This window comes from Stylophora pistillata, chromosome 13 (genome assembly GCF_964205215.1).
Source record: "Stylophora pistillata chromosome 13, jaStyPist1.2, whole genome shotgun sequence".
Classification (NCBI taxonomy): domain Eukaryota; kingdom Metazoa; phylum Cnidaria; class Anthozoa; order Scleractinia; family Pocilloporidae; genus Stylophora; species Stylophora pistillata.
In genome coordinates, this window is record NC_142531.1 from 17,413,894 (window position 1) to 17,425,823 (window position 11,930).

General features: G+C 40.0%; 2 protein-coding genes and 1 pseudogene across 2 annotated transcripts in view; 2 read left to right on the forward strand and 1 right to left on the reverse strand.

Annotated features, from left to right (window-relative positions):
• The window catches only part of LOC111345688 (4-hydroxyphenylpyruvate dioxygenase a), a 192,804-nt gene extending 183,393 nt beyond the window's left edge, over positions 1 to 9,411 (forward strand). The window contains 4 exon segments of the mRNA XM_088742179.1: positions 5,748 to 5,859; positions 7,024 to 7,137; positions 7,449 to 7,571; positions 8,131 to 9,411. Coding sequence (XP_088598305.1) covers position 5,748 — 1 coding nt within the window. The 3' untranslated portion in view covers positions 5,749 to 5,859; positions 7,024 to 7,137; positions 7,449 to 7,571; positions 8,131 to 9,411.
• LOC111345011 (uncharacterized) lies at positions 204 to 4,028 on the reverse strand. Its single transcript, XM_088742167.1, has one exon. It carries the CDS (start codon positions 2,057 to 2,059, stop codon positions 770 to 772), a length of 1,290 nt encoding a protein of 429 aa, XP_088598293.1. The 5' UTR covers positions 2,060 to 4,028; the 3' UTR covers positions 204 to 769.
• A 196-nt stretch (positions 9,412 to 9,607) lies between the features above and the next one.
• LOC111345012 (uncharacterized) lies at positions 9,608 to 11,115 on the forward strand (annotated as a pseudogene).
• The last annotated feature ends 815 nt before the right edge of the window (positions 11,116 to 11,930 follow it).

An 11,930-nucleotide genomic window follows, 5' to 3' on the forward strand; every position in this document is an offset into this window, starting at 1 on the left:
ACACTTTTGTAGTCGCTCTCGCCCCCAGGCCCACCGTTTCTTTCGGCCAGAAGCCCATTTACACTGAGGAAACGGAAACCTCAGATATAGGAGAACTCTAATTTAAATGGCAATCTTCTTGGACAAAAAAAAAATCAATCAATTAATATATTCCATCCAATTCTGTAGAGGAGAAGCTACTTACTCTGATTCCATGCACATAATTAGAAAATCATATTCTTTATTGCTTTTTGATTATCCAACGTTTGATACAGAATAGTAAAGAAGATAAAACTTAAAAGTGCACTTCCTTGGGAAGGAAATATTCAAAAACAAATTAGTGACAGCTACTTGTCTGTCTAGCTACCATCGATCGGTCTAAGAGTTAAAAGACGGATTTTTACGGATTCTAGGAAATAAGTAAATGAACAAATCAGAGTAATGTACAACCTCGTTCCCAGGGTCTCTCAACTTCCCGCCCCCTGGAGCGAGCGAGGAGAGAGGGGGCGGGAAGATGAGAGACCCTGGGAACGAGGTTGAGTAATGTAAAGAGAATTGACTGGGGTTTTTCCTCACAGCTAAATCTATGTTCTTCTGATTCTGTTGTACTAAGTCTTATTCAGTAACTTATTATTTTGAAAACGAAATCACCAAAAAAACACCTAAGCTACAACTCCTTATCAGTCCCATAACCGAGGAAAAAAGTTGACCATTTTTCCCCGCCTGATTTGTCTTCTATCTGCATGACCACTAAAAAAAAAGGTATTGTTCTATCATGTTCCGAACAAATTCATCTACTATTAAAAAACAAGGCGTGTAGGAGTCCAAAGCCAGATCCAAGCAAAGAAAATATTGCGATCGTTATGGTTATTTGTATCTTAAACAGGCGAAATCCATAACCACGTCTCTTGCTCTGTGCAAAGAACACTTCTAAGTCTTGCCTCGAGTGGAAGGTTTCTCCTGGCAGGTAATCTGTCTTGTCGTTCATGTCTTGTACGAGTGTTGATTCGTGCCAAGTGACGTAACTGGCTGACAAAAAGGGGAAGAAAAATTTGTACACTACGACCAGCGTTCCAGAGATTTGAGCCATATACTGGGCAACAGAGTGTAACGAGTCGCTTGCAGCTTCCCACCAGTCGAAAACGCTGGCTAAAAACACCACCAGGTAAAAAAAAGTGTGAACTAAAAACCAAACCCGTATGCAGATGATCTTTTCTCCAATTTGTTCATGCACTTGCTTGTGCATTATTACAGCATTTCGAACATTCCCATTGCATTTAGTCAGGCGATGGTATCCTCTCGTGAGATCGTTCGTCATCGCGAGGCACAGAGAGAAAAACACGCAGCAAACAGCGATGGACGAATACATTCCCCAGTATATGGAAGTGACAAGGGGGTACCAAACACCATTGCAAGCTTTCAAATTGGGACACTTATGAGTAAGGGCTTTTTTAATGTGTTCTAAGTCAAACATAACTTGATAATGGGCGTCTAAAAACAGGACCCATGACACAAGTAGCAAACCAGTGAAGAGACCCACGTTGACGGCTCGGCGTTGAATTTTGCTCAGACCTCTCCTCCATTCCTGTGACTGATATCTGAAGTAATACAAGGCTAGGATGTACGATGAAAAGCCGCTTATCCATAACGATGTGAGTAGTATTTTGGACCCAATATGAACTTTCAGAGTATTTTGGTCTCTCGCCAAGAGAATGAAATACATATGTGCCCCCAAGCCGAAGAGCATGTGAAATACTGGTATTAAAGTGAGCAGCCAAAGAGATTTGCTCTTCTTAGGCAACCAAACACCAAGAAAAGCAACCGCAAGGAAACAAGACAAGGGCCAGTGGGAGTCAAAGAGAGCGAACTTGAGTTGTTTGAAGATCCTGCAACGCTGACTCCTCGATCGTTTGCCAATGGCGTCTCCTTTTACACCAAAAGCAGTGGTTTTCACTGAGATATCGTAAGTATCTTCGGGCCATTTAGAGGAAGCAGGCATTTCGTCCGTTCCCAATCTTGAATAAATGGTCTCTCGTCCCAGCAAGGGTGCCTTTTCTTCGGCTGGTATCTCCACCTCCATTAAGGGTTACTTTATTTTTTTCACTTCCGAGATGATACTTGGAGATTGGTTCCCAATCTTCGCTCCATCGCTCAAGTGTTACTCGTTACTCGCTTAAACAGCCAGTGCCAGGCCTTGATCAGTAAACCGAGGGAGAACAGTGAGCGGCTGAGTGATCAAAGGCGGGAGTCAGTTAAAGCGGCCCATTTCCCGGCTGACAGTTGTCTTCCCCCTTACGTTGTTCGTGCGCTTCCCCCGGTTTGGTTTATACAGGTAGCCATTAAGCGTGGTGCAGTATCTATTCACGAGCCATGGGATGAAACAGATGAAGATGGTACAATGACTTTTGCCACTGTTCAGACAGTGAGTATATCTATTACTATTAAAAATAGCCATGGCCGTATTTTCCTTTTCTAGAGTTTTAACTGGTTTACAGGACATGCATCAGAGCTCTTATACCATGGACCAAAAGTATGGTCAGAAACAATGGAGATAGCTGTTTTTTTTTATTCTATATCTTGAGATATTTCTTGACATGTTATTTAAGAATGAGTGGCGATAATTTCACTCATACTTGTTGGCCATGAGATAGTTCAAGTTAACTCAATTCCTTCCATCTCATTGTCTGTCTACAAGCTCCCATGTACTGCATGCTGCCTCGTGACACAAGTAGTTAGTACGTATGAGGCAGTTGCGAACTTTTAGTTAGAGAAACATCAGTCACAGCTTTACTGTACATTTGACTTTGACAAATGGGGGAATTCTTGTTTACAATATTTGCCTCATTAGCATAAGCAATTCATTTTCTGATGGAGCTAAAAATAAAATCAGTTCTGAATATCGAAAGGTCAAAGTACAATTAACTCTGCCAATGAATACGAGCCTGTTGCATTGAATACTTTTTGTGCAACATGGGTTTAAAACTCAAAATTTTACACAATGTATGAGCTCATTAGTGCTTTTGCCACCCAGAAATTTTGCAGTTTTTGATGGACTATTTCTCCTTGAATATTACACCCAAAGAGCTAAACATTTCACCATGTACTAAGGTTTTCTAGCTCTTTAGCTGCCTGAAGTCAATTTTTATCTAACATGCTTCCTTCTTTACGCAAAGCCGTATGCAAATGAGCAAAAATGTAAACAATGACGTCAGCATGAATCTGCCTTTAGGATTAGGGTAATAAATTTGATCCAAACAATGTTGGTCCATGCATTGGTCATTCCCAAAAGTAATCTTATTTTTTCCAAAATTTGAGTGTTAAACTCCATGATATGCTGGTGTTTACTGTATTTTATTCCTTCCCGCTCAGTATTGGTAGCTAATGTGTCAGTGGTGTGTCAGCCAATATGTCAGTCAACACATTGGTCTATGCTTTAGTAGGCCCAGGATCAGATTTTTTACCTTACCAAAAGCTAATATGATCTCTGACTTAATTCAATGCATCAGTGTAGTAATATTAGGAACAGAGAAAAAGTTAGTAAATAGAGTTAGGGAATAATACATAGGATTGGTAAGATTCAGGGTAAATTCAGCCAGATGAGGCAATCTGATAACAGTTTATCGTGCCTTTTAATAGTATAAGGTGAATAGTAGTACCTGCATTTTCCCCTCTCCTGTAAAGAATGCCTGTCCATCACAGGGTCCCCACTGCATTTCCTGAGGATTACCTGACAGTTTGCTGGTACATATTTATTCCCTTGACTGGAGTGAGGCAATGCAAGAGTTTAGGGTCTTGGCCAAGTCCATGTCACACTAACATTGCTCTGTCTCCTTTGCATAGGGTTGGGGTAGGAGAGAATATGCCCTGAAGGAAATTTTGTAATGTCAGGAAGAAAGTTACTTCTTTAAATTTGATCTGTGTGATACCTGTTTGATTGTAGTATGGAGACACAACACACACGTTTGTTGAAAGAAAGGAATTCAGTGGTCTCTTTCTACCTGGCTACAAGTCTCTAATAGCCAAAGACTGCCTTCTTCCCAAACTGTAAGTATCCTTTAACTGTTCTGCACCAAAGCTATTCGCATTATGCATTACACAGATTACTTGAAGTTTGTAATACTTGCATTGTGTAGATGACTATCAGTTTTCATAACGCTTGCACTAGGTGTTCCTTTTCAGCTGAAGTTGGTGGAATGTCATTCTTTTAAATCAGTTTGAGATTGATTCTTTATTATTTTAGAGAAAAGGGTTTTCCTAATTTTTAATATGTTCATCAAATTCACAACAATGAGACAAGATCTCTTAAATACATCAAAAAATATCATTTAGCAGTTAAGATGACTGGTGCTATTGTTTTGTTTTTTTCATCCTTCACCAATGATGAGCACTGTTATTCAAAGCAATTTATAGTTTCACAGGTTTTGGTCTGTTGATGATAAACAGGTATGGTACTAATGTAAGAAACAGACTCCATGTACTTTTCCTTCTGACTGTCTGTGTAAGTTCACAACACAGATTTTTTTTTCACCCTTTTAACTGCCATGATCTGAATTTTAATTCTCCCCTCTAGCTTTTACACTTTTCCTTGTAAATTATAGTTACACAAATTTGGTGTTAAATTAAGATGACAACTTCTGCCTGATAAGTTTGAGTATTCTCATAACCTGTTTGCTGGGTAATGTATGGGTATCGTAGGGAGAAGGTACATGTTAATCACTTCTGGAAACAGTGTATCAGATGTTCTTACATTGGATATTTTTTAGCTAAAAAGACACTGACAGGAAAATGGAATCTGTTGTTTTATACAGTGCAGAGGAAGGTTAAATGAAGAAAACACTTGACTGTGTGATATGTATTTTCCTAATAATTCAAGTAAATGTTTTGAACCTGGGGTAATAGCGGGGCTCCCATGCGCGTTTTGCGCAAGTGAGGCAGAGCCCCATACCCATGGAATATGGTTAACCTCTTTTCGTTTGGTTGTCACATGACTGACCGAGCGTACATGCCCTCAGATTGCATGGGTAGGGTAGGGGAGACTATCAAAACGAAGGGAGGGGTGTCTCAGGCGAGTCTTGGCAAATGCACATCTTTATGTTAACATTAATTTTACGAACTTGGGAGCTCCACTTTTAGGCTTGGCTAAATCTATTTATGAGTTTGTCATCTAATGGTCCAGGTGGATGTAGCCCAGAGAAGGACTGTTGACAGTGGTGGTGAGAGTCGCACTGGTTAGAGTGACTGATGATGATCGACTTCCATTCAGTTTGTGGAAACATCAGCCACTACCATCAACAACAGACCTTCTCAGGACTGCTCTCATCCCGACAATCAGACAACACTATCACAGACATTTTCCTGTTTAGTTATTTTATTGTTTAATTTTCTAGGAACTTACCTACTTTTCCTTTTACTATTTTTTAGGCAAGAAAGGTTTGTATGTCATCCAATTAAGAAGAATCAGCTTTCAGATCTTGGGAGTGGGCAGAGCATGGGGGAGTGGGCAGAGCATGGGGGAGTGGGCAGAGCATGGGGGAGTGGGCAGAGCATGGGGGAGTGGGCAGAGCATGGGGGAGTGAGCAGAGCATGGGGGAGTGGGCAGAGCATGGGGGAGTGGGCAGAGCATGGGGGAGTGGGCAGAGCATGGGGGAGTGAGCAGAGCATGGGGGAGTGAGCAGAGCATGGGGGAGTGGGCAGAGCATGGGGGAGTGGGCAGAGCATGGGGTATTGGCTTCATTGTGAAAACTCTGCAATGATATTTTGTTGTTTAGATTCATACAGAGTACAGTGCACTGCGATTCAATTGTGGCCACAAACGGGGAAGAGACAATTAAGATGCCACTCAATGAACCAGCCCCAGGAAAAAGGAAGAGCCAGATACAAGTAGGTACATGCATGGTTATGGACCAAACATTGGGTCACAATAGAGAGATTTGGCACCGCATTTACCTGAAACAGGAATAGCAAGAGTGACCATGTGATGTTTTTCCCTTCATTTTTTTCATGTTTGCAGTTTGCACTTTGCCGTTTCTATTAGAAAGTTACCTGTTTCGCATTCGTCATGTAGAAAATTTTTTATTATCTCTGACAGAGTAGTTAATTGCTGAAAAAAGGGCACCAAAACTATTCCTTGTGAGTTATACAAGGGTGCCCTCAAATCCACCATGGTGTAAGCTCTCACAAAGCTAAAGAAGAAAGGTTCATGCTATTTATGTGAAACATGAAAGGGCAAGCCGACATTTGCTGTTTCACAAAAATGTGGTGGTAAATCTCTCTCACAACTGGATATTTGCAAAGTTATAATAATAATAATAATAATTATTATTATTATTATTATTATTATTATTGTTATTTTGAATTTGGGTTTAATGCTCTGAGACTTTAAGTCAGGGTTAGTAAATACCTCATGAAATATCAAGCCATTTTGACAGCACAAGCAGGATACATTAAAGAATTATTTTATGACCTGTTAGGATTACACCAAAGGAATTAGCCTCTACAGGGGAAATTCAAGCAATGCCAACCACATCAATGGTATTCACAACACTCCCATTCATACTCAGTTGAATTAAGATATGACATTGGTATAATTAACCAGCTGACTAAGCCAAGCTGGAATAGCTTGGCTTGGGGGATGAATCTAGCAGTACAGCTCAAACAATGAGGATGGGTGGGACAGAGGGCCCTTCCCTTCTCTGCACTCTGCTGGCAAAACTGATTATGTATGGAGTGGGTTAATTTCCCAGTATTTATCTGAACCTTTTATGCAACCAGTGCCAGGAATACTCATGTAGCTCTGATAAAGCTGCATTGTTGTTGCATAATTCAACACACAAAATTCATGTCGTCATTTGGTCTTTATAATACTTATCTTACTGAAGGATTTTTGGACTACTATTGAACAGCAGGAGTACAGCATATTGCACTCAATACATCCGACATCGTCTCTGCTGTAAATTACAATTGCAACCTGAATCATTAACTTTACTAAATGGTGTGTTCCGTAAAAAGATTGTTATAAACTTACAGTTAGGTTACTTTTCTCAGATAAGGAATTTAAAGGAAAGAGGCATGGAATTTCTCGTTATTCCTGACACATAAAAGTCTTCGTGCATGGCTTAAGGATATGTACCCATCAAGGTGGAGAAAGAACTGAATGTGGTGAGATATTTTAACTTTGACCCAGAGGGAGGAGGAGGGATGGAAACAGTGGAGAGGAATTTCAGTGAAGATATCAACCAAGGGATTATTAGTTGATCCAATATCAAATTCTCCAAACACACATCATAAGAATTGTATGAAAGACAGAAATGAGAATTAGTAATGAGTACTTTGGATTGTTTTGGATTGTTAATCGACTTTTAGTCGTTAACGAACTAAGGTTGTTGGTGGAGTGGGGGGGTTGGTGCAAGTTTCAGGCTTCCTGGGCCAGGGGCCCAAATTTTAGTAAGCTCTGCTTAAATATGTTCTAGCTTCAAGATCTGAAGATTTTGGTCGATTTTGATGACAAGGATTACCTGCTGCAGATTTTCACAAAACCAATGCAGGACAGACCAACACTATTCTCAGAAGTTGTACAGAGGCACAATCACCAGGTGAGAGAGGGGAGGGGTGGGGTGGTGGGGTCCCTGATGAGGAGTGTTGTATTGTTAACGATGTATCTTCTCTTCTGGCAATTAAAACTAAAGGGACTTCGACTGAATACCGTAAATTCTGAGCTAAGGACATTCCAACCATTAATAAGATCGAAAAAATATATCTTAAGAAGCCAGTGAGTTCTCAAAGCGGAGGCGCGAGGAAAGCGCGGGAAAACGCGACTGACCAAGTCGTGATTGGTGTCTGTGTTGCTTCTGATTGGTTTGAAAGGATGGCATGAGGTTTCTAAACCAATCACAGAGCGAAGCATAGCAAACGCAATGCAATCCAGGATCACATTAGATTATCGATGGAAAATTGCTCTGTGAAGAGCTCCTCGTTGTAGGAAAACTCTCTTCTGGCCTTCAATCGTCTTTCCTTCTTACAATCATAGAATGGCCAGAAAGTAGCCAATATTGAAGTTGCAAACTGTTGTTGGTATATCAGATTGACAATTTTTCATGTGAATGTGTAACAGAGTGAATTTTTGTATTCTTGTCTTCTCTTCTTGTTGTGCAGGGCTTTGGAGCTGGAACTTCAAGTCGCTTTTTGAAGGCATTGAGCTGGATCAAGAGCGGATAGGGAACCTTTACTAGGCCCACTTATCATACCTGGCTATTTCTTAGCTCTTAAATCGCATTAATCATACGAAACAAACCTCTGCGTAGAAGAGGTTTGAAGCAGGTATTTTCGCGAGAGTCAAATCACATCAGCTGTATTTTTCAAAAGAAACAACATCTTCATCTTAAGATAGCCATCTTAGTGCGGGGAAAGGCTGGAGATTAAACGTGTGTCGGCTAAAGGAATAACTGAGTTTGGTTGGGTTTTGGCACACCTCTTTACACCGCTTGCAAACAGATTAGCTTGTTTAAAAACCGATTGGGTTTAGGCACACCTCTTTAGACCGCTTGCAAACAGATTAGCTTGTTTAAAAACCGTAATCTAAAAACATTGAACCTAACCGAACGCAAAACCTTTCAAAGTTGTATGAGGACTCTTCCCTTGTCAGCAGAACCACTAAAATCAATTTTCAGTTAAAACAGTTTTGTTTAATAGATACAGGCCTGATTTTTTTTCAGGTCTGATTTTCGCTATTGCATAAATAACGCTATCTACTGCGAGGATCGTGCATCATACGTATCTAATACCGCAGTTCAAAATATTTGAACTTCATATATTCATTGTATCTCATTTATCACTTTCACGGGTTTATTACGAATCAACTTAACGGCCTGCTCCCAGTGTTAGCTCAATTGGTAGAGCGCTGCACTAGTATCGCAGAGGTCAGTGGTTCGAGTCCCGTACAGGCCTGATTTTTTTCAGGTCTGATTTTCGCTATTGCATAAATAGCGCTATCTACTGCGAGGATCGTGCATCATACCGCAGTGCAAAATAGATGAACTTCATATACTGATTCATTGTATCTCAGTTTTGTTTAACTTGGGAAAGGTCACGAATAACAAATACATTTAATGCAAGCAGGTATTTTCGCGAGCCGCTTCCATTTACTGGCGAAAAGAGGCTTATTTAACAGTTGAACTTTGCTTTTAAATGAAAGTTATGCCGTTTGCTGTACACCACAGCAGTGTCAGCGAATCTGTTTCTTCCTTCTTGATAGTTTACAGTCCATTTGTTTTAATTCATGCGCTGGTTAAAACAAATCTCGAGATTTTCGTAGTTCAAAAAATTTTACAACATACGTCTACCCCTCTCAGTTTGATCTGTAATTTCTATATTCTTAAAAATTTCTGTGGATTAGGTAGCAACTAAGTTCTTCAACATTTACATACCTTCCTTGTTTGTGTTGTGTTTTCACTTAAGATGACAAACCCTTAGTTCTTTAGTTCATTGGTTCGTTCGGTCAGAAACTCGATCTTTACGAAAAAAAAAAAAACACTTTACTTAAGGTCGAGTGGTATTTTGAATAATCACCCGTGGCGTCAAAAGTCTATAAGCCTACTATAGAGGGAAAAATAAAATCTCCCATCTAAAAAAATGCTGACAGACTATGAAATTAAGGTAAATTTAGGCATCAAGGAAAAGTCATCTAACCCCCAAATTTGCAAATTTCCGTTTCTTTCCCCGAGTATATGAGTCATTTGTTACGTTCTCATTATGGACATCAACAAGGCGATAAGATCATCATCATTAGTAGTACTATTATATTCTGGCTGCCCTGTTCGTTCAGCCAGCAGATGTTGGTCAAGAGGGTTGTGAGTTTTGAGCTCCGCTAAGTTTTTTTATATTCTTTGCTATTTCTCATTTTTGTATTCTGTTTTTAATGTGTGTCCTTTCGTATAACCTTTGTGGAATGCCTGGGTCAGTTGCGGCTTTGAAGAAGGAGAATAACATACTTAAAGCGCAACTATCGTCAATGTCGGACGAGGTAGCTAGATTGAAGGAGTCGATACAGCGAAGAAGGTGCCCAATGTGTAGAGTTCTTGAGCAAGAAATACGACGACTTCCATCTCTTTAGCGGCGTGGCCAAAGACGAACTCCAGCGACTAAGCGCCAAACTCGAAGAGCTGAAAGCCAAGGTAGATATTATTGGAAATGCTATTGACGAAATTCAAGAACATAGTTTCCAGTATGTAAAAATTGTGGGAGTGCCTGAGAGGCTGCAAGATGAATCCGCAGCCGCGATAAGCAAGCTTTGCCTAAACATTTTTAAAGAAACGGGAGCTGATGTATCGATGTATGACATTGACACCGCCCATCGTGTTCGCAGCAGGAATAACAATGGCAAGCCAAAGCCGATAGTTTGTAGATTTGTCAGGCGTTTAGCCAAAGAAAGCGTCATGAGTCATCGTAAAGATGCATGCAAATTGGACCCGGCTTCCGTTGGACTCCTTGAGGTGCCTCGTTAAGCACGGTTAGAATTTTTGATCATTTGTCACCCCGAATGCAAACAGTCCTGTTCGAGGCGAAGAAGTTTAAAGAACAGCATTATTACCAGTACTGTTGGTCAAAGGGATCCTTTGTTTATTTACGGAAAGATGCTACGTCTCGAGCTATCAAGATCAAGAATATTGGTGATTTGCTCAACCTGGAAAACGGAGACCAAAGCTAAGTATATATCTTGCAATAACAACTCTCAATGGTAGTCCTAAGTGACAGATATGTTTGCCGAGCAGACAAATCTTTATTAAAAACCCTACCGTTCTCAAATGTTCATATTATCCGAACGCATGGTCAGTTCAATAATAGCCTGAACAGTAACTTGCCAACGAAAAAGTACTTAGATAAGCTCCGTAGCCTCCATGAATTAGATATTTTTAGTTTGAATACTCAAAGTAGTGTCAATCCTGATAGCAACCTAAATAATCAACAAATTCGAAGCCGATATTTCTCACCACATAGCTTTTGCAAGTTTAAAAACGATCTCATGCGAGATGAAAACAAAACATCTTTCTCAATTCTACACAATAATGTACGAAGCCTTCGCCGTAACCTTGAAAATCTGCAAGTACATTTACTGGATGAACTAGACTACCACTTCAGCGTAATCGGAATAACCGAAACTAAAATTACGAATTCGGCCAGAATAGACTTTAATCCACATATACCTAATTACCAATTCGAACAGGTGCCAACTCCTCTTTCTTGTGGAGGTGTCGGTATGTATGTTGACGCCAGTTTAAATTACACAGTCATCGAAAAAACCTCTAACGAGGCTTTCCAGTCCTTATGGATTGAACTCGAATTTTTAAAAGGTAAAAATGCTATATGTGGTGTAATCTGTCGGCAACATACTTCTCCTGAACAATTTCAAACGTATTTCGATATGACAATAGAAAGACTAAGCTCCACTAATAAACCGATATATGTCATGGGCGACTTCAACATAGATCTCCTCAAATCTGAAACCTGTGATTTTTCTCATAACTTTCTGCTGTCCCTGCAAAGTTACTCCTTTTTTCTAGTAATCGACAAGCCTACAAGAGTCCATAATAATTCTGCCACACTTATTGACAATATTCTTGTTAATAGACATGCTCCTCTCAAAATTGTATCAAAACGCAAGGCCAAGCAACTATCTAAACCGTGGATAACTAGAGGTTTACGTACATCAATAAAAATAAAGTACGGTCTCTTTTACTCTGGTGACATGGCTACATACAAGCTGTACAGGAAAACAATTTTAAGCCTTACTCGCCAGAGTAAAAGACTTTACTATCAATCCTATTTTAGTAGCAACCTAAATAATATGAAAAAAACTTGGGAGGGGATTAACACTTTAATTAATAAGCACCAAAAGACTAAGCTCGTATCGTCGCTCCAGCTTCCAGACAACCGGGGTACAACACAAAACCAATCAG